This window comes from Engystomops pustulosus, chromosome 5 (genome assembly GCF_040894005.1).
Source record: "Engystomops pustulosus chromosome 5, aEngPut4.maternal, whole genome shotgun sequence".
Lineage (NCBI taxonomy): Eukaryota > Metazoa > Chordata > Amphibia > Anura > Leptodactylidae > Engystomops > Engystomops pustulosus.
In genome coordinates, this window is record NC_092415.1 from 189,671,826 (window position 1) to 189,695,496 (window position 23,671).

The 23,671-nt window shown below is 42.8% G+C and overlaps 1 protein-coding gene across 4 annotated transcripts in view; it reads right to left on the reverse strand.

Moving 5' to 3' along the window:
- Positions 1-577: 577 nt before the first annotated feature.
- Positions 578-23,671, reverse strand: part of ACBD5 (acyl-CoA binding domain containing 5) — a 31,862-nt gene continuing 8,768 nt past the window's right edge. For 2 of the 4 annotated variants that reach the window (XM_072154100.1, XM_072154101.1), the window contains exons 4-14: positions 23,248-23,320; positions 20,934-21,048; positions 20,804-20,836; positions 15,368-15,523; positions 14,786-14,998; positions 6,553-6,653; positions 5,146-5,320; positions 3,919-4,118; positions 2,788-2,835; positions 1,937-2,046; positions 578-1,000 (exon numbers count right to left, since the gene is read on the reverse strand). In XM_072154100.1, the coding sequence (XP_072010201.1) occupies positions 988-1,000; positions 1,937-2,046; positions 2,788-2,835; positions 3,919-4,118; positions 5,146-5,320; positions 6,553-6,653; positions 14,786-14,998; positions 15,368-15,523; positions 20,804-20,836; positions 20,934-21,048; positions 23,248-23,320 (1,237 nt within the window). In that variant the 3' untranslated portion in view covers positions 578-987. The remainder of the gene's footprint in view (positions 1,001-1,936; positions 2,047-2,787; positions 2,836-3,918; positions 4,119-5,145; positions 5,321-6,552; positions 6,654-14,785; positions 14,999-15,367; positions 15,524-20,803; positions 20,837-20,933; positions 21,049-23,247; positions 23,321-23,671) is intronic. The other 2 variants (XM_072154102.1, XM_072154103.1) reach the window with 2 other exon arrangements.

Sequence of the window (23,671 nt, forward strand, 5' to 3'; positions counted from 1 at the left end):
CAACTTTCAATCGTATCGGCCCCCTGAGGCAACCAATACAGTTGGAAGAAGGAGGACAAATCCAAGCTATCATTGTAGTTTCTCTAAAGGGTCTTCTCACTTTTCCAGCAGTTCCAAACAGCCAATAAAGTGTCGCTTTAAAATGCCAATGAGAGCAGTATCTCTTAAGTTGCCTGGGACTGCAGGGAGATTAGTGGATTTGGTTCTGTTTGGTGAACTCTGTCCTGTGTGCCCACAGAAAGGGCTCAGAGTGCCGCCTCTGGCACCCGTGCCATAGGTTCGCCTCCACTGCTTTAGGGTGTAGTCACAATTTCAGAAGCCTTTTCACTCTAGGTCTTGCAGTTGACATAAGCAGAAAGGAACCGCCCTCTAAAAGGGAACCGGTCAGGGCAATTTGGAAAAATAAATCGACTACAGGTTCCTTTTTGTTACCACAGTAATGCCGCTGAGGTATGGATAGGGGATAACCATACAATTGGCACTACCATAAAAATCCATCATGATAAACTAGGGATAATTACTCAGAGATCCAGGCCCCTTGACCGTCCCTTTAAGAAAAGCTGCTTGGAGACTCGGACCATTTTATGCATAGATTTTATTACTAAAGTAAATCTTACAGGAGAGAAATTCCAGTTTCACATTATTATCCATCACGGTCTGATTTCCTGTAAGTCACATCCATGATACTCACCTCCCTCCTCGTACCCCTCACACGTGTCTATCTACTACATGCTCTCAATAGGTTTAAAAATAATTTAGTTTTCCATTTGAAATGTGATAAAAGACATTAATACTACTGCCAGCTTAGTATATAATTCTGGTATTCAAGCTTTAGTAAAATTAGTCCTTATTCTGTTATCATTCACGTAGTGCAAGGAATTTACTAAGAGCGAAGAGAAGAGGAACTCCCGGCCGCTGCCATCCTCCATGGGACAATTATAGGGGGCGTCCCGATTAGCTTCCTAAACCAGAGTCTCTTCTGAATGTTCAGGTGGGCTTCCTAAGACAAGGAGAGAAGCTCATTAGTGTACAAAAAGGAAAACTGCACCCCAGATTTACAGACCAAACACAGTACAGCTGAGCTGAACGCAAGCCATCTGCTCAGCTGTACTGGGATCAGACCCGGAGCCAATGCAGGGTCCAGGACCTCTCATATCACACATGGATCTGACTTCTTTTGCAGGTGGGTAAGTAAACTTTCCATTTCAGAAAATAATTGATATTGTTTGATATAAAAATTTTTCCAATATCTTTTCATCGATTCCTCCACAGTTTTCTAGATCTCTGCTTGCTGTCATTCTATAGGAAGCTTCATTGTTTACTTCCTGTGGATAGAAAACTTTCCCAGGACATGTGATGTGACACAGGTGAATGGCTCGTTATATCCCTGGTCATGTAATGTCACACAGGTGAATGGCTCGTTATGTCCCTGGTCATGTGATGTCACACAGGTGCATGGCTCGTTATATCCCTGGTCATGTGATGTCACACAGGTGCACGGCTCATTATATCCCTGGTCATGTGATGTCACACAGGTGCATGGCTCGTTATATCCCTGGTCATGTGATGTCACACAGGTGCACGGCTCATTATATCCCTGGTCATGTGATGTCACACAGGTGCACGGCTCGTTATATCCCTGGTCATGAGATGTCACACAGGTGCACGGCTCGTTATATCCCTGGTCATGAGATGTCACACAGGTGCACGGCTCGTTATATCCCTGGTCATGAGATGTCACACAGGTGCACGGCTCGTTATATCCCTGGTCATGTGATGTCACACAGGTGCACGGCTCGTTATGTCCCTGGTCATGTGATGTCACACAGGCGCATGGCTCGTTATGTCCCTGGTCATGTGATGTCACACAGGCGCACGGCTCATGATATCCCTGGATACGCTCTGTATTATACAGTATTGGACTGGGATCACTTACCTCCGTTTCCTTTGTAGGTATAGATGTATTAACCAATGAGCAATAAATGGCCAGATGACCGCAAAGACCAGCGTGCCTGACGAAATCTCAAAGGGCCACCACGATGGTTTCTGCAAGAAGCAAAGTGATGCGATTACACTTTATGGTAGGTTTCAGAAAGATGTGATGTAACTGGGCCTACAGGCCATTGGAGACTATCACAGCCCATTTAGCTGGCAGTAACTAGTCCAGCAAACAAGATCTACCTCATGTCCTGGACCAATCACAGCCCTGCTACGCTACACGGACATCATTGTGATCTATAATACCTTCCTAATCATCAGGACAGAAGAGGACAGTCCACAACTCACAGCACCATACAAAACTTGGTTTGGCGCAAACAGTTCAACTAAGTCTGGGGTAAATGGTGGAGAGGCGGCACCATACATAGGGAAATCAAAACTCAAATATTTCCACAAAAAAATTCACATTTCACCACCAGAGGGCGAATAAATCTGAAATGAGTCCTGTAACTGACCCCCATAGGTTGCGCTAGATGCAGTACAGGCGGTCCCCTACTTAAAGACTCCCGACTTACAGACGACCCATAGTTACAGACGGAGCCCACTGTGACTTCTGGTGAAGCTCTCTGGATGTTACTATAGTCCCAGACTGCAATGACCAGCTGTAAGGTGTCTGTAATTAAAATTTATTGATAATCCCTGGTTCCATTGCAATTAAAATTTTAAAAATCAAATTGTCACTGGGGCAAAAAAAAAAAAACTTTTTCTGGAGGTACAATTATAAAATATATAAATGTAAAATATACAGTAGACCTGAACACTGAAAAAGAATAAAAAGCTTCATTTTACCTTGTTGGCCGACTGATGAAGGTTAGATTCCAGAATCATTGACCTTGCCTAAAACACAAAAAAACATGAATAAAAACACTGAAAAAACGTTTCAAGTACGAGAAAAATAGTTCACTCTTGCTTCATACTAATGACCTATCCTCAGGAAAAAAAAAGTTGTGGGACTGCTAGGGAGAGGGGAGTATATTTTGGCAACCACCACTTACCTCGTCGAGCGCCAGGTTTTACCTGACTAAACTACTAGTCCCCTCATGTAGGGTATAAAATATCTTTTCTAAAAATTCTCTTTTATGTAAAATCATACCCATTTTTTTAAATTCACCTAAAGTCAGGAAAATATGACTCTTCTCATCCCATTTTTGCATTTTCTGCTGCAGGGGGAGTGTTACTTCAGAAGCCCCTATTTTCAGTTTTATAGCACCTAAAAACATGCAACTGGTGTCATATTAAAGAATCTGATCTTTTAGATCCTATCAGGCTTATGATTCTGTGAGCTACAGAACTGGACACAGGCAGTTTAGAAATAGGCAGGAACTGGATCTTTATCTGCAGCTTCCATTTCCAACTATGTCTTTAGCTTTCTGTATTTCGGGTTCAGTAGCTCACAAAGACATAAGCCTGGTGTGATCTGAAAGATGAGGTTCTTGTAATTAATATGACATAAAGAGCTTGTATCTATGTACTATAGAAGAGAAGATAGGGGCTTCTGAAGGGTCACTCTCCCTGCAACCACTAAACTTGACTTATCTCATGTGAAAATGAGATGAGTCGTATTTTAGGGAAGTATTTTTACTAGGAAACTATGAGATATCACATGAAAGAGGAAATTCTAGGAAGGACATTTCATCCCCTACCTGAGGGGGTTAGTGGGGTGAAACCTGGTGACATGTTCTCTTTAAAGACGACCTTCAAGCATCTTCCATTCTATGTTCCCTTTAATAGGTGCAACAGCAAAGATTTTGGCAAAGTTGCAATGGTTCTCTGCCCCCCCCCCCCCCCATTTCTAAGTAAATTAGTGACATTAACTCCGGTTCTCTACGATCATATGGTCGGTCCAGGACTACAGCAGGCACCCAGGACCACCCATGTGACTATAGAGCACCTACATGTGACTATAGACCAGTCAGTTACCTGAGAAGCAGTGAGGGCCTCCAACGTCTGCAGCCTCTGCAGCACATTCTGCATGTCTTCTTGTAGCCGCATTAGGACCACCGCTATCTGCTCATTAATGCTGCCCTCTGGCCCACGCTCCGATCCCCATCTTTCACCATCGCCACCGCTGCCCATCTGACCGCCACGGGATCCGTCACCCACAGGGTGCATACGATTGGCTGCACAGGAGAACATATGATATAATGCAAGATTAAAATGAGATGTTACTACAGCTGAGCAGGGTCTGCTAGTAGTTAAGGCCCTCAATTTGCCAGATTGGCTGCAAAAAATAAATTATGATAATGAAGCTCTGTCCCTCCTTTGCCTGGGCTCAGTGCTTTTCCTAGCACATTAGTTATGCACTGCTCACAGGATGATGTAATCACTGGGTTGTGGCTGAAAGCAGAATAATCAATTACTGCACCATCCCCCAGCTGCTGTGTATGAGTGATCCAGCTCAGGTTGATTAGTCATGTCTTGCCTAAGCTATACGTGTAATGACAAGCTCTGTGTGTAATGTGTTTATGTAGGCAGCCAGTCTCACCCAGCTTTCCCAAGATCCTGAGTTTTATAATAGTTTTTTCAGCAAAACTACTCAGATCAGGAATTAACCAAATATGATCCTGCATCAGTGTAGCTACAGCATTCTCAAGGTATGTTTGCTTCATAATGCATCAAATTAAATGGTAGGTTTCCTTTAAAGTTTGGTTCCGCCCTTCTCTAGACATTACTCTACTTCTCTACAGGGAGGTTAACGTAAGCGAATCTAGATGACCAACCGTGGTATAGAAATAGTATCTCAGCGTTAAAGGGGTATTTGGAGAGGTTATCAATATCAGATCACTGTCTGCGTAAATGGGGGCGAGCTTTAATACTAAGCACAGCCACTATACAATGTAGGGCATTGTGCTTCATAGAGGCCACAGTGTCCATCCGAATGCCGCAGCCCCTTCACATAGCAGATCATGGGTGTTGGGTTTGAGGCCTAGGTGATCTAGCCGCCGTACAGCTCATAGTGGTCATGAATATGCAGCTCATATTCAATTTGATAATGACCAAGGGTGACCTACAAGTGTGTAGACAAGTCCTCAAATGATCTTGATCTAGCATATCATTTTGTAACAGCTAGTAATAGACTGGGGGTCAGCTATTTTATTCTAGGGTTAGGTCACAGGGCCAGACCCCCAACATACTGCGGTCACACACCTCTTCCTCTTCTAGAAGCAAAGTATTCAGCCTTGTCATTCCCAGACTTTTCCTTCTGTGGGGTTCGTCCAGACGCCTTCCCGTCTTCTCCACCTTCTTTTGCTTCTCCTCCAACCTTCCCGTCGGACAAGGGCTTAGTCCTCAAAACTCGTTCTACCAGCTGACTGTGATCAACCTGCGAATCATAGGGAGTGTATCTTAAATTACTGTGGACAAGTCCATAAGACAGTATCGCTCATTGGCTTTCTCTCATCGATCTGGACTTGAAGGGCAATACACGTCTTCCAATTAGCCAGGTAGAACTTGGTGGAGATCTGATCACTATGACACTGACCTATCTCGATAATGGGAGGTCCTTGTATACCCCAATAAATAGAGCAGCTGGTTGTATATACATGGTCACTCCGATCATTTCTATGGGGCTACAAGTGATGATGGAGTCCCCTACAGCATAGCCAGACGTCTATTGGGGTTGAAGGAAAATCTTGACCTGGTAATATCCCTTGCTAATTTTTAGGGTGCCAATTTTAAGGTACATTTCCAAAAACACCCACATCAATCAACCCAACCCTAACCAATACAATCCTTTCCATGTAATCTAATGGACTTTATAGAAGTGACCCAAGTGATAGCTACACCTCTCGACTTCACTATGAAGATGCTTGGCCGAGTATGCATGTTGATTTCACAGGAGAGAGAGGAGCAAGTCATGCCGTACCCCAATTCTACAATGAGACAATGAGGAAGAGTAAGGAGGGACTCATTAAAATTAACTCATCACTGATCTTACAAAATTTGGCAACTGATGTCTAATGCATATGGATATCTATAGTCAGCAGTGGGTTCCTGCGCCTGCTGGAGCCCAGTATAGCTATACATATGGTATGCACACTGAAACTAAAGGTGGTGCTATAGCTTCTTGCTTTCCTTCCTGAGAACATAGGGGGAGATTTATCAGAAGTGTCTGAGAGCAGAACTGTTCTAGTTGCTCATATCAACCAATCACAGTTCAGCTTTCATTTTCCCATAGCTGTTTATAAAATGAAAGCTGAGCTTTGGTTGGTTCCCATGGGCAACTAGAAGAGTTTTGGTCTTAGACACTACTGATAAGTCTCCCCCCAGGCTCTAGTATATATTTAGGGGGATCAGAAAATAATTTTCCATTTTGGGTGGAGTTATGTGAAACAAAAAAACATCAGAATAAGTTGAAGTTTCCATTTTCCTTCTGGTAATAGGAGAAATAAAAGAGCATTAAGAAGAAAGTGTCTCTTATCTCCTTTCATGGAAACTAAATTCTGAGTGGTATGAGGATCGCTGCCGGTGCCAGATAGTTACTGAACACTGAGCCCATTCTAATGTGTTGTATCAATGCCAGAGGAAATTATCCTGGGAGAAAATCCCACTTACTTCGTCTTGTCCAAACTGCTCCATAGAATCGCAGAATATCTCGGAGTCCGAGTCACTCGTCAAGTGCTGCACTGCAGGAGTATCTTCTGCGCCGTCATCTGCTGGGGGAGACGGGACGTTAAGGGTTAATAGTGACCTCTGGAGATGACTTACAGGGACATGATATGGAGTCGCTGCATCCAATACGAGGTGCATTCTTCCCACATTATACATGGATCACCAAATTCACAATCCCACAGAGTAATAATCGGTGGAGGACCCCTTTAAAGGAAATCTACCATCATAATAAACCCGGGGCATTACTCATAGATCCAGGCACCGTGACTGTGGTCATCTTCTTATATTTGTTATCCATGGCCTCCTTCCTTCTCAAAAGGGCTTTGGGGGTGTTACCAGAGCCCCTCCAGGCCAAAGCTTCACAAGCTGTTACGCTGTCTCCCCTCACTCCCTCAGCACTTTCCAATCCACCTCCCTACTGTAATCTAACACAATGGGAGGGGGATGTGACCCCTGCAGAGTGTAACAGCTTGTGAAGCTACAGCACCGGGGGGGCTCTCTAGTAAAACACCCAGGAGCCATTCTGACTTTAAAAGTTGATTTTAGAAGGAAGCTACACATTGACGACCTATACTGGTAGTCAGAGTACCTATACTCTATACTGGTAGTCAGAGTACCTATACTCTATACTGGTAGTAGGAGTAATAACATTAATGATGTCTCGCTCACCCCCTGACAATCATTACACTGTGCAAATAACAGTATTACCTGCGCCAGGTGTCTTGCATAAGTCGATAGATGGTTGATCTGGGCCAGAAGTCTGCCTCTGATATACTGGAGACCGTACCTGGTGTCTGATTATACTTATTAAAGGACATCTACCACCAGGATGAAAGATTGTAAACCAAGCACTGAGATCCTGGTGTGTGTCCCCTCTGGCAGGATCCGCTCTTATTTTAGCTTCTTATGTCCTTATTATTTAGAATAATAGGCTTTAAAATTAATGCAAATGATGCTGAGGGGCTCCAGACTCCTTAAAACCTATGGCGCCCGAAGCCCCTCAGGCTCATTTGCATAATTTTGATTTTCTTTTTCTATTTGTAAACTGGGTATAAGAAGCTAAAAGAAGAGCAGATCCTGCCAGAGGGGGCACACACCTTCATGTCTGTTTGGTTGGTTTATAATCCTTCATTCTGGTGGTAGATTTCCTTTAAGACGGAGGGGATTAAAGTATTAGTCTGTGCTCTGGGTCCTTGCACAAACAGCAGGTCACAAGATACGTAAAGCACATATAATATGTTATTCGGTGCTCCTGTAATTACTATGTACAAGCCCAGGTCACATAAGGTCACCTGATACTACTCACCGTGTGTATCCACATTTCTAGAACGCCACTACTTAAATGCAATTCCACCCTTAATATTACAGTTTAAAGATAAGAGTCACCAGATTTTTTTCCCCATTAAACTATCAGCCCCCTCAGGTAGGGTACGAAATGCCCTTTCTAGAATTACCTGTTATGTCACATGTTGCCCATTTACCTATTAAAAATCTCCTCCAAAGTCATGAAAATGAGCAGAGAAGAGTCACTTTTTGCCAGAGGCTGCAGAGGGAGTGTCACTTCAGAAGCTCCTATCTTTAGTTCTATAGTACCAAGAAACATTCTGTTGGAATAAAGACTTTTGGATCACATGAGACATTGTGGTTCTGTGATTTGAAAGAACAAGGCAGAAATCTGATCTTTGTCTGCACATCACATTCAGAACTATGGGGCAGATTTACTTACCCGGTCCATTCGCGATCCAGCGGCGCGTTCTCTGCGGAGGATTCGGGTTTTGCCGGGATTCACTAAGACAGTTCCTCGGACGTCCACCAGGTGTCGCTGCTGCGCTGAAGTTCATCGAAATGCACTGAAGTACACCATCCTGTAGTGGGTGCAGGTAAGCGCCTTACAAGCGACACTTTTTTTTTTTTTTTAAATGTGGCGGTTTTTCCGAATCCGTCGGGTTTACGTACGGCCACGCCCCCGATTTCCGTCGTGTGCATGCCAGCGCCGATGCGCCACAATCCGATCGCGTGCGCCAAAATCCTGGGGCAATTCAGGGAAAATCGGCGCAAATCGGAAATTTTCGGATAACCCTTTGGAAAAACGCGATTCAGGCCCTTAGTAAATGACCCCCTATGTGTATAACTGCCTGCATCTCCAGTTCAGCATATAGAACCACAGGCCTGATGTGCTCTTTAAGATGAGATTCTCATCTTTATTATGACACCAAACCATGGTGCTGGGTACTACAGAGTCCAAGATATGGGCACAGTGTAACAGCCTGTTAAGCTACAGCACTGAGGGGTTCAAGTAATGCCTTCCCAAAGCCCTTCCGGCTAATTAGCACATTTTACAAAGTTGATTTTCGAAGATAGGAGGGCATAGACAACAAATATAAGAAGATTACCACAGTCACAGTCATGATGGATTTTAATGGTAGATTTCCTTTAACCCCTTCCCGACATTTGACGTAATAGTACTGCATCGCGGGAGGTGCGTTCCCGCAAAATGCAGTACTATTACGTCAAGCTTCTGGCCCCGGCTCCTGAACGGAGCCGGGGCCAGAAGCTGCGGGTGTCGGCTATATGTTATAGCTGACACCCGCCTCTAACACCCGCGATCGGAGATTTCTCCGATCGCGGGTGTTAACCCCTAACACGCCGCGGTCGCGCTGACCGCGGCGTGTCAGAGGCATTTAAAGTTATTTAAATGGCAATCGGACCCCCCCGCGGCGCTTACCGGGGGGGTCCGCTCCTCCGATCGCAGCCCCGGGACTGCCGGTGCCCGGGGCTGCGCGATCCTCGTCTCGGTGCCGGGTCCCTGCCTCCTGGCAGGACCCGGCTGTAAGACACTGGGCATGCGCAGCATGCTCAGTGTCTTACATTACACAGTGCAATACATGTGTATTGCACTGTGTAACCTGTAAAAAAGCTTGAACAAGTGATCAGAAGATCACTTGTTCAAGCTAAGATGTCATTAACTGTAAAAAAAGGAAAAATAAATAAATAAAGGTTTTTTACAGTAAAAATAAATAATAAAAGAAAGTGAAAGTCCCCCCAAACACCACATTTCCCTTTACACAAGTAATAAAGTATAAAAAACACTAAATCACAAAAAAACCCCACTTATTTGGTATCGCCGCGTCCGTAACAATCTGTACAATAAATCCTAATCATAATTGGACCCGCTCGGTGAACGTGGTAAAAAAAAAAACCAAAAACTTGCCAAAAATTAAAACTTTTTATCAAATTGCTTTACAAAAAATGTTCTAAAAAGTGATCCGAAAAAGTTACAAGCACCAAAATGATACCAATAAAAAGAGCAACTTGTCACGCAAAAAATAAGCTTACAACCAGCTCCGTAAACCAAAAAATACTATAATTATGCCACTATAAAAATGGCAATACTAAAACAAATGCAATTTTTTCTATTCTAGTTTTCCTTCAATAAAATTGGAAAAATGTAAATAAAACTATATAAATGAGGTATCACCGTAATCGTAGTGATCCGTAGAATAAAGATAATATATTATTGTTATGCTACAGTGAACAACCCCCCCAAAAAATGCTAAAAATCCAAAACAAGAATTGATGATTTTATTTTCCTCCACACGTAAAAAGTTAATAAAATTTCTTCAATAAGCTAAAAACCCACTAAAATTAAGGTTTTTTTTACAGTGCATCTCGTCTCGCAAAAAATAAGCCCTTATTTGTCTAAATTGCTTAAAAAATAAATAAAGATTGTATAGCCTATTCCCAACGAGCGTTGTTATAGAACGGTGCGGCGGGTAGTGACTTGCCAACACCGGTCAGGGTAAGACGGCGGCTGTTCACTGATCGGGGTAAGACGGCGGCTGTTCCTGACAGCCATCCATCCTGCCCCATGGACCAGAAGGGTTACGTCCCCCCCACACACCCCCAGTTTATTATCGCTGCTACTGGCTCATCAATTCAGACGAGCCGATAGCAGCGAATTTACTTATGACGTCAGTAACACCGGTCACCATGTCTATAGACACGGTGATCGGGGCAGGGTGGCGGCTGTTCCTGACAGCCACCAATTTTGCCTTGCGGTCCAGAGGGGTTTTGTTGCCCCCCTCTGTCCATGTTAGCCGCTATTTGCTGGTCGATATGGTCCAGCCAAAAGCAGCAATATTCTTCACAATGGGCATCGCTAGGGTGAATAAGAGCAACACTTGGCGATAATTTCCCTACGAAAAACCAAGATATGGTACAAAAGCGCTGGCCATGCACATTGTACAGATTACGCTGTACAACTCTTACAAGCTGTTCCAATGTGCAGGTCCTGCCGTATCATTTCTCTGTTTTCAAGAGGAAGATATTAGGAAACTAATATTGGGACAAGAAGGACGGGGCCCCAGTACCTCTGGTTTAGATGTTCCTGTGTTTTGCCAGGACAGCATTTTCCCGGTGAATTCTGCTGCTTCTAATGGTAGGACTCAATAAAGAGTCTGTTCCAAAAGAGAAGTTAGGATGGACACTACATACTAAGGATGGACACTACATACTAAGGATGGACACTATATACTACTAAGAGACCTGCGACAACTCCAGAGTGACAAAAGTTTAGTTGGTCCCCTGGTATATTCTACCTCCTTATACACTAGACATTCACAATTCACGCCCAACCTATTGTGAATTAATTTCGGTAAAATGAATAATTGTAACAACTGTTATGTCCCGTTGCTCCCTATACCCCTCGATTATTTCATAAGGGGCGCCACATAACGGGCACTGAACTTTCCAGAAATAATTGCAATTTCCATCTTGGACTCCATCGCACATCGTATTTGGAAACCACCTATATGTTCAAAATGCTCATTTCACCACGTGTATTACACTACACCACATATTACACCTTGCTATATTCCCCAAGGGGTGTACATTCAACAATTAGGGTCACTTTTCGGGTTTTCCTCTGTTTTGGTACCACTACGTCTCTCCAAATGTATCCTGACACATGTGAAGGATTTCTTACAAATTTGGCCTCTAAAAGACAAACACCCCTCTTTTCCTCTACTGTGCGCCCATAAAGCATTTTATATGCACATGTGGGGTACTTCTACACTCGGGAGAAATAGTTTTACACCTTTTTTGGGGTTATTTAATATATTATCCCTTGTGGCTTACAAAAATTAGGGGTAAAGTGACATTTATAGGAAAATTTTCACCTTTTTAATGATTCGGGCCTAATTGGATCATTCACCTGTAGGGGCAAATACATATATTGCACATTGCAAAATTCTCTAAGGGGTGTGCATTCAAAGATTAGGGTCACTTTTCGGATTCTTATCTGTTTTATACCACTAGGGTTCTCCAAATGCATGTCAAACATTTCTGTCAAATTTGGCTTCTAAAAGGCAAACATTCCCCTTTCCTTTTACTGTGCGCCCATACAACATTTTATATACACATGTGGGGTACTTCTACACTCGAGAGAAATAGGTTCACACATTTTGAGGGGTTATTACATTTTTTTATCCCTTGTGGCTATATAAAATTAGGAGTAAAATGACCTTTATAAGAAAATGTTCACCTTTTATCTATTTAAGTCCTAATTAAATCAAACACCTTTATGGACAAATACACATATTACACCTTGCTAAATTCTCTAAGGGGTGTGCTTTCCAAAATGGTGATACTTGTTGGGGTTCCCCTCTGTTTTGGTACCACTACGGCTCTCTAAATGCATCCTGACATATGTAAAGGATGTCTGTCAAATTTGGCTTCTAAAAGGCCAACGCCCCTCTTTCCCTTCTGAGCTTCACTGCGTACCCATACAACATTTTATTTGCATGTGTGGGGCAATTTTATACTGGGGAGAAATGCTAGTACACATTTTTTGGGGTTGTTTCATCTTTAATGCCTTATGGGATACAAAAATTAGCCGTAAAAGTGACTTTTTTGGGAAAATGTTCACCTTTTTCCTTTTAGGGACCTAATTGAAGCAAACACCTGTAGGGGTAAATACACATATTACACCTTTCTGAATTCTCCAAAGGGTGAACTTTCCAAAATGGTGACACTTGTTGGGGTTCCCCTCTGTTTTGGTACCACTAGGGCTCTCCAAATGCATCCTGACACATGTAAAGGATGATTGTCAAATCTGGCTTCTAAAAGGCCAAAGCCCCTCTTTCCCTTCTGAGCCCTACTTTGCACCCATACAACACTTTATATGCAAAAGTGGTGCAGTTCTGTGCTTAGGAGAAATAGTTTTACACATTTATGGGGTTGTTTCATCTTTTATCCCTTGTGGCTTACAAAAATTTGGGGTAAAAGTGACTTTTTTGAGAAAATTTTCACCTTTTTTCCCTTTTGGGGCCTAATTGAATCAAACACCTGTTGGGGAAAATACACAAATTACACGTTGCTAAACTCTCCAAGGGGTGTACTTTCCAAAATGGTGTCTCATGTTGGAGCTTTCCTCTGTTTTGGTACCATTATGGCTCTCCAAATGCATCCTGACACATGTAAACTTTTTCAGCCATATTTACCCTGCAAAAACGAAACAACGCTCTTTCCATTCCAAGTGCCCCCCTGTGCCCGTACAGCAGGGTACAGTGACAAAATGGGTATTGGCATGCTCAGGAGGAATTGCCCTCAACATTGTAAAATGCATTTTCCTTTTTAACCCATTGTGAAGGTGCATATTTTAGTGTTCAATGAATCTATAGTAAGATAAAATTACATTTCTCTAATTTCACTTTCATTTATCTTTCACCCTCATGAAACGCTCAAAGGGTTAACAAAATTCCCAAAGGTTGTTTTGAATATTTTGAGGGGTGTAGTTTCTAAAATGGTGTCATTTGTGGGGGGTTTCTGTCATGTGGGCCTTATAAAGTCACTTCTAACTAAATTGACCCTCCAAAAGTAGGTTTTGATGATTTTCGTGAAAATCTGAAAAATTGCACCTAAAGTTATAAGCCTCCTAACATCCAAAATAAAGGAAAAGATGTTTGAAAAATGATGCCAAGTTAAAGCAGACATATGGAAAATGTTAGTTAGCAAGTTATTTTAGTGATATGACCAACTTTCCAAAAAGTAGAAAATTTTGAATTTGGAAAACATTGTTTTTTTCAAAATTTTTGCCAAATTTCCATTTATTTCATAAATAAATACTAAATATATTTATTAAATTTCTCAACCAGCATGAAGTACAATGTGTCACGAAAAAACAATCTCAAAATCAACTGGATATGTTAAAGCGTTCCAAAGTTATAACCACTTAAATAGACACATGTCAGATTTTAAAAAATGGTCCGTGTCAGGAAGGTGAAAAGTGGCTTCAGCGTTAAGGGGTTAAGGAAGGGCATCACCTTTAATAAGCAGTTGCATCATTTACCATATTTTTGGCAGCACATTTTCTGATAACAAGGGGCGATATCAGTCATTGATCATTATTAATCACAAACAGCAGAACTGCGATTACAGCTCTGGAGTGGAATTTACCTTAAAACTCGAGATCAATGCTGTTCAGAGATTAACATTAGCTTTGATATTTTTATTACAGGCGGTCGTTACGTACAAGATAGGGTCCATTGGTTTGTTCTTAAGTTGAATTTGTATGTAGCTCCAGACCAAATTTTTTTTTTTTGCCCCAGTGACAATTGGATTTTCAAAATTTTAGCTGCAATGGGACCAAGGATTATCAATAGAGCTTCATTACAGACACCTTACAGCTGATCATTGCAGTCTGGGACTATAGTAACATCCAGAGACTTCACCAGAGGTCATAGGGCGGGAGAGGGGTCCGTCTGTAACTAGGGGTCGTCTGTAAGTCGGGTGTCCTTAAGTAGGGGACCGCCTGTATGATAAAATGTTGTGATGATATCTATCAGAAGACAGAGAGAACAGTCTTCTCTGATATCAAACTACCTGCAGGCTAAGGTCCATCATGATAACCACGACAAACACAGATAACCAGGGGCTGGTCCTGCAGATACAAAGGGCAATTCTACGTAATCTACAAATATACTTTGGCGCCTGCTGTGATACATATTGTGTTTATTGAAAACAATCCGTCCGCTCGTTCAAAAGCTATAACACTCATATGTTTATATATGAATGAGCTCTTACTGGCCAAAGGGGTGGAACCCTTTTATTTTCCCTGCAGAAAACAAAAAGGTTACCGCCCCTTTGGCTAATAGGACCTTACTAGGGGAGCACTGACCTTTGGGTGTGACCTCCGTGTCTTTTACGATGTCGTCCTGGGCAGTCCTTGGCTCTCCATTCATCTGGCTCGTGGGGTCATTGAGATCAGACTTGTTGGGTACATGATTGGGGATTTCTGGAATGTCAACGTTAGGATTTATATGCAATCCATTAACCAAAGTATCCCCGGGGCACGGCTCCGGAGCGGCATCCACCGTCACCGCCTTATCCTCTGAAATAAACAGAACACAAGATGTCTGTAAGGATCTACTACCAGTGAGTGATATGCTGCATACGAAGGGTTAAAAACACATAGGAGATATAGACAACAACAACTTCTGTCTGATCCAGGGACGTAACTGGAGCACATTAGAGTTCATATGTGTATGTGCCGCACCGTACCGTTCCGTAGCCCGTAGGAAGATAGGACATGTACTATCTCTGGACGGAATACGGGGGGGGCCCTATGTTACTCTATGGAGAGGGGCAGAGTTAGCGGCGCTCTCCCCTCCTCCTCTTCCTGGCGCCGATGTATGCCCGTCCGCATACATTGTGTGAATGTAGCCTAACACAATTCATAATGCACACATCTCCATAATACCTTGTTCACTTAGGTCAGCCTCATCTTCTTCCTCCTCCTCTTCCTCCTCCCGCCGTCCGTTCTCCTCTTCCTCGGATTCAGCTCCACTGTCACTGCTCTCCGCTTTCCCATTCACAGCCTTACAATTAGGGGTGGAGGTCAGGGCAGAGCTGAGGTCTACACAAGGGTAAAGTCAATGATACCACCACGTTATGTCACTTTTCTGATGTACACACATAATTGTTAGGGAATCTGTCAGCAGTTTTGACCGTACAAAACAGCAAACAGTGTTAGGTATTGTCCCTGGAGATCTATGCAACCAGACCTTTGTGTGTGATGTTAGTAGCAGCAGGGCCGTGAAAAATGCATTTATATTTAAGGATTATAAGTGAATTTGGAGAACTCTGGTGCACTGTGCTGTACCCCTGAACAGCCCCACTGCTGTAGCATCTTCTGAACTAAGGGTTCAGTAAATGGATCCCATACACTAGAACATCACAGTACTCCAAGTCCAGCTACAATCCCGGAATATAATAATAATAATAATAATTATTCTTTATTTATATAGCGCACACAGATTACGCAGCGCTGCACAGAACTTGTCAAATCGGTCCATATACGTGCATTTTCCACAGTCCTGCTGCTACTAACAACACACAAAAAGGTATGGTTACACATATCTCCAACGACAAAACCTAACACTGTCTACAGCTTTATATGGTCAAAACTCCTGACAGATTCCCCTTCACGTTAAATCAACAAAAGAAACAGGAAATATAGAAAGATAAGTACAATGGGACTGAGCTGCTATGAAACACCATTACCCATTAAAGGGCATTTACCACCCGGATGAAAGACTGTATGCAAATGAGCCTAAGAGGCTCCAGGCTCCATAGGTGTTCCTATGGTGGTACATTTATGGTGACATTTTGCAAGTTTGCAGTCATTTTGTTCTTCTAGATGTCAACTCTTTACAAGTTACAGATCTCGGCTTGCTGTCAGTGAATGACAATATTACTGTGTACTTCCAGAACAAGCATATCTTTGTCATTAGTACAGTAAAAGGTGATCTTTCTGTGATCATCCTATAGCTAAAATGGATTTGTCGTCGGGCAGAAATTAATGTTGGCGTTTTCCATTCAATGACTGCAAGCGGAATCTTAACAAAATGAAACTACATGGCGTGTTAAAAAATTGCATTTATTTTCCATCACTCAATGTGATATGTGCTATATTTCCTGAATCCAGGGTAGCCGTCACCCGCCCGGTATGTGCCCCTATTCTACCAGTGACCAGACATCTGCCTATAGAGATTAGTTTATCAGAGGGCCCAATAATCTGTACGGGAGGTGCCAGCTGGCCGTCCAAATTGCTTATGTTGGATTTATTTGGCAGATCCTTTATTGTAATTTCCCAGGTTAATAGCACCAGAGGTGCCCAGCTGCCCCCCAGCCCTCCGCACGTGTGCCCAAGCTGATACTGCGTGCCAGCGACGGGCGCAGGTGTTAGATCTGCCAGCCTCATCTAATCTAATGTTTAAATCAACCACAGACAAGAAGCACATTCTGAATGTCATCCATTAATCGGACAGAAAAAAAAAAAATATGCAGTGAATGCTCCAAAGAGGAAAAAACGAATTGATAGTAGGCGACAATGTGGACAAGAGGCTTGAGACACCGCTGTCTAGCGAGTGACCAGTGATAGGAAACTAAGGCCGTGCTCATACATTACGCTATGAAACATGCTAAAAAAAAGCTATTTCTTATCCATAATGGCTTCCTTCCTTCTAAAATCAACTTTTAAAATTATACTTACGAGTCTGAAGTGCTCTGAGGGAGGGTGTTACCAAAGCCTCTCTGTGCTGTAGCTTCACAGGCTGCTAGAAAAGTCTCCCCCAACACCCCTACCCAGATCCACCTACCTCTGCCTGCTGTAATCTCACATAATGGGAGGGAGAAATAACTCCTGCACAGTATAACAGCATGTGCAACTACGGCACAAAGGGGCTCTGGTAACACCCCCCCCCCCCCCCCAAAGCCATTCTGGTTCATTAGCACAATTATACAAGTTGCTCTTAGAAGGAAGGAGGCCGTGGATAACAAATATAAGAAGATTACCACAGTCACGGTGCCTGGATCTATGAGTGAGTGCCCCTGGTTTATCATGATGGATTTTGATGGTAGATTTCCTTTAAAGGGGTCCTCCAGCATAATGATATTGCTGCTCAATGCATAGGAAAGGTCATAAATATTAGATCAGTGTGGGTACAACCCTTGAGACTCCCACCAATCGCTACTTTCACATTGTGATGATCAAGTGATGATCCCACAGCTCATCTGAATGACCCCCAGCAGTCATAAATAATCTGCTGGAATACCCCTTTAAGAAAACTCTTAGTTGCCTGAAGCCCAAGTTCACCTTTGCACCTCTGGCTTTATTAGGATTGTTGTTTAGGGGTGTAGGAGCTTTATAATGAGGTCCAGGATATAAACACAATAAGAGGAAGTTTTCTTATTATTAATTAATCTGCAGAAACAAATCACAGCTAACAATTAAAGGTAATGTAGAGGAAATACCCAGAATGCCTCGCTGTAATGCTATCAAGTGTGATGCATCAGCAGTAGCCGTGATCTTCAAGTGCTTCCTGAGCTTACCGCAACACAGACAGCTATCCTCCCGCTCATCCGCTATCCAGACAATCAATGCAATGATAATTAGCCACATGTATTATCATCTTCCTGTGTAATGCTCTCTAGAGGAGAGGGGGTCTACCTGCTCCAAACCCCCCACTGGCATTGTGTAAAGTGCTTCATAATTTTTCTAGAACAGATCTCCCTAATATTAAAGAAAATTCAGTTGTTATTTTTATGCAGATTATCTCTTAAAGGGACAATGTTATCAGGTTTTATCCCATTAAACTACTGCCCCCCTCAGGTAGGGGATGAAATATCCTTTAGAGAATTCCCTCTTTTAGTTGAAATCTCACCCGTTTACCAATAAAAATCATTATCCAAAGTCATGAAAATGAGCTGAGAAGAGTCATATTTGTCTGGGAAGAGTCAAGTTTATCGGTTGCAGGAGGTTATTTCAGATACCTCTAAATCCATGTTTTTAAATGTCCTATAAAATAGAAGGATCTAATCTTTCAGATCACAATAGGCTTGTGTTTCTCTAGTTACAAAACCGGATATACCGGCAGTTAAAATAAAAAGAAAGTTTGATTTTCATCTTCAGTGGAAAATTGCCAACTATCTCTTTATTGGGTTGCCCAAGTGTTAGAAAAAAATAATAAATCGGTGTCCTGCATCCATTAAAGCCATCCCCTGTTGCGACAATTTCCGGATGGCTGGGCACGCCCATCTATACCCTGTATCAGTGCTGTATAAGGCGCTGGTACAAGGTGACGGGTGGGCTTTCCCGGCCACCCAGAAGTATTTAATAACTGTATTTCCAGATCTGTAACCACAAGCCTGTTGCAATCTGAAAGATGAAATTCTTATCTTTAATATGACACCAAAAGCTACTGGGTATACGATGTGACTCTTACCCTGCACTCCCTAAATTTGACTCATCTCAGACTTTTCTCTGTTTATTGTCACATGTCTCGGAGGAGATTTTTGTAAAAAGGATGAGATTTCACATAAAAGAGGCAATTCTATAAAGAAGAATGTATTCCCTACCTGAGAGGGCTGCCAGTTTAATAGAGTAAAATCTCTTGACAAAGTCCCTTTAAGTGCGCCCTACACCAAAAGGCTCTAACCCTAGTACATTCATTTTCTTCTTTCTACACCTTCTCCTATGATTAAACTGAATTAATGTGTAAAGGAGCATGTTGAGGAAGCCCCACCCATAGTGCACCGGGAGACTCATTTAAATAAAAGGTAAAAACAGAATTAATATAGTGCTAGGAAAAAGCTAAAGTCATGAATAAAAAACTTAAGTGTCCAACACAATTCTATTTTCCTATGTAAGACACATGCACACAAATCCTGAATACATCACACCCTGCTGTAAATAATAACATTTCCCTACTCCTGTACGGCACATGGTGTTAGTCCCTATGAACTTTGATATCCCAAGTCGATTACAAAATAGGAACAAATGTTTTGCTCGGATGTGGCGGATTAACCAAATACAAAAAGGACGTGTCCCTGCCAAGAATCAGCGAGCGAGTCAGAGCGGAAATTTACCCTCAACCCCAGAGAATACTAAAGAAGCAAAAAAGACACATAAATCCTAAAAAAAAAGGTATGAATCAACTTTAGTGTATGTACAGGGCAGGTCATAAGTCACAGGACGCACTTTTACTTTAGGAACCAAAGACAAATGAGAAATCTGATACCCCTGTAAGTAGTAGGAGAGGTGGGGCTATCTATTAGGCCATCTTGAATGCCGCCATATTGGATCAAGGGAAAGTTTTTCCAACGGGAAGGTGACTACATAGAATATCACCGGAATTGTCATTGCAGCAATCAGATGTGTAATATCTCTTAGGGTTCAAAAGTTATCAACATAGAAATGTGCAACAACAACCAGGAACGTGCCCTGTGATGCACAGCTATGTGACTGAACACAGAACTGAAAGGACACCTGTCATCAGGTCTCTGCGACTAGTCCTGTCACCTCTTCCTGTTGGAGCAGCTCACAAGGATCCTATCCCAGCCTTTATCTAGTTATTTCATACATTATTCATTGTAAAATCATCTATTCTTTATCATGTAAATGAGGCTGGTCACATGGTCAGAGGCAGTGATGTCACCCCTGTTACCCCTCCCCTCTCCTCCCCCTGCTCATGTCTGTGTGTAATGTATAGTAAAGCATGGCTAGTGTTTGCTGTATCTGCTGACATGCTGCATCCTGCTAATACACAGAGACACAGACATCAGCTACACATGAATCTGACATGTTCTGCTATAACATGGCTGCCTGGAGCTGCTGTATCTCTCCTATACACACACACAGGCTGCAGGGGGTGTGGCCACCAGCACCAGGAAGCACATCATTATACAGCCTCACATCATTATACAGGCTGTCAGTCATGCACTGGGGGTGTGGCTGTGCCTCCCACTCATGAATAGAGTGGACAGCTTGGATATGCTAATGCTTCATTGGACATTTCACAGGTCATTTGCATACAGCTTTAGGACCTCATTGCTTAGGTTTACAGACATGTAGAGGGACAATGCAGGGATAGAGGCAATGCTCTCTAATGGCAGTTTATGAAAATATATTTAGTTTAGGGGGGTTATTTTGCATGACGGGTTCTCTTTAAGTCTCTGGATCCGATCGTTATGAACTTGCATGAGAACCAATGGAGAATCTCTGAGTTGATAACTTTTGCAGATCTGATACAGGAAATTCACTGAATATACCCACAAGTAAAACGTGCACTTTTTTTGTGAATTTTGAAAACTTGAATTAAATAGAGTAAATATAGAGCATTATTGTCCATCATACCTTCTAAAGACTTAGTAACTCTGTCCAGTCGCACTGGCATGCGGAAGAGGAAAGAGAGCAGAAAGCAGAGATCAGAGGAGAGGGACAAGTAGTAACATATACTATGAGTATACACAGAGGGGCGACCCACCTGCAGCTACACCAGATCCACGGACCAGTTTTTTGTCTTCAACAATTTCATAAAAGGGACCAATGACCTGGAGCAATTCTTCCACTTTCTCCGTCATTGGCATCGTCTCAAGGATCTAGTGTCCAAAGGGCAAGAGGTCAGGGAACAGCACAAGGAATCAAGAATTTATTTTGTTTAGTTTTGTTTTTCCCATTTGTATCCATCAGCGATCATCATGTAGCACTGAAACAACGGCCCGTGTGTCTTATTTGTGACTAGAGAACTGGAGGAGCTGAGCAGATTATACATAGAGTCCTATCTGCTGGCAGCATGTTATAGAGCAGGAGGGGCTGAGCATATTGTACATAGTGTCCTACCTGCAGGCAGCATGTTATAGAGCAGGAGGAGCTGAGCAGATTGTATATAGTGTCCTATCTGCAGGCAGCATGTTATAGATCAAGAGGAGCTGAGCAGATTGTACATAGTGTCCTATCTGCAGGCAGCATGTTATAGAGCAGGAGGAGCTGAGCAGATTGTATATAGTGTCCTATCTGCAGGCAGCATGTTATAGAGCAGGAGGAGCTGAGCAGATTATACATAGTGTCCTATCTGCTGGCAGCATGTTATAGAGCAGGAGGGGCTGAGCAGATTGTATATAGTGTCCTACCTGCAGGCAGCATGTTATAGAGCAGGAGGAGCTGAGCAGATTGTACATAGTGTCCTATCTGCAGGCAGCATGTTATAGAGCAGGAGGGGCTGAGCAGATTGTATATAGTGTCCTACCTGCAGGCAGCATGTTATAGAGCAGGAGGAGCTGAGCAGATTGTACACAGTGTCCTATCTGCAGGCAGCATGTTATAGAGGAGGAGCTTAGAATATTGTACATATTGAGGTTCCATACTGGGACCGCTTAAACCATCAATGCCAGAGAGCCCCCCACCAGCTATACATTTATCAACATACTACTGTGCTCTAGATCTTGTGCTGTGCTCCAGTATTTGGGAGATGGCAGGGGCCTCCTTTTATCCTCATGTGTAGAGAAGACATTACACACCCTAGAAGATAAGTGCTGCCAGGGAAGAGAGGTGTGAGCAGCTTCTGGATGAAATTACCGCAGACTATCTACTTATCTGTAATCAAATCCCGGCCAAACACTTATTATTTTCCTGCAGAAATCTAATGACCCAGATCAGTAGTCTGCACGGAGGATATGCCGGGAATTTCACATTACTACAGCAGGATTTTAAAGGGAACCTGTCGAATATGTGGCGTTTATAAAATTAATTATATTTATTTAAATTCCTGCTCCATCTGTGCTTAGGAGTCCAGAGGGAGGAGCTATTAAGTGATTGAGAGAGATTTCTGTAAGCAAACTGTCAATCACTGAACACCCACTGGACTCCTAGGCACAGTCACCGCAGAAATGTCTTTGGCTACAAGTAACATTTCTAGTTATAACTTAAAGGAACACTCCAGGCACAGCTGATTCATTGAATTATACCTTATGCAGGGTCTGAAGGGAGGAGCATGACTCCAGATTATGACTCCAGATTATGACTCCAGATTATGACTCCAGATTATGACTCCAGATTATGACTCCAGATTATGACTCCAGATTATGACTCCAGATTATGACTCCAGATTATGACTCCAGATTATGACTCCAGATTATGACTCCAGATTATGACTCCAGATTATGACTCCAGATTATGACTCCAGATTATGACTCCAGATTATGACTCCAGATTATGACTCCAGATTATGACTCCAGATTATGACTCCAGACAAGTGGGCAGATTTAGTTACCCGGTCCTGTCGCGATCCAGCGGCGCGTTCTCCATCGAGGATTCGGGTCTTCCGGCGATTCACTAAGGTAGGGCGCTCGATGTCCACCAAGGGTCGCTGCTGCGCTGAAGTCCGTCGGAGTTCACTGAAGTTCACCGTCCTACCCTGGGATGCAGTTAGGCGCGTGTCAAGCGACACTTTTTTTAAAAAATACGCTGGTTTTTCCGAATCCGGCCACGCCCCCCTGGATTTCCTCCGCGTGCATGCCGGCGCCAATGCGCCACAATCCGATCGCATGCGCCAAAAACCCGGGGCAATTCAGGGAAAATCAACGCAAAACGGTAATATTAGGGTAACCCGACGGGAAAACGCGATTCGGGCCCTTAGTAAATGACCCCCAATGAGTCCTGCTCCTTCCTCCAGGCCCTGCACCATGTACTATTCAATGACTTTGACTGTAGGGTTCCTTTAATTCTATATAGTCCATACTTCATGACGCCTTTCCCATGTTATCGGGAAGGATTCCTGTAAATCCTCACTAATTTCTCACCTTTTTCATTTCATCCACATACGCGATCATAGCCTCTTCTTTAGACATGTCGCCCAATGCGTTCCAGGCGTCCCTGGAAAAAAAAAGATGTCCAATTAGATGAATAAAAGGAGATATAATAGAGACATTATAAAGTACAGGGTTTATTGATGACCTATCTATATGTTCGATCTAGAGATAAGAGAATATTTTCTTTGCAATTCATAGATTTTGTACGAATCTGCAGATTTTAAGGCACGGAATTGAATCGGAGTTTTTTTCACCGTTGGATGAACCGATGTTGCTCCACTTGTCCTGGAAATTAGTATATAACCCCCTCTAATCCTCTAAAACAATGATTCTTTTGTTATTTTGTTACATTTTTGCGAATTTTTTCATTAGGGTTGGCAAAGGGTCAGGGTCATATACCAATTTCAAGAACAAA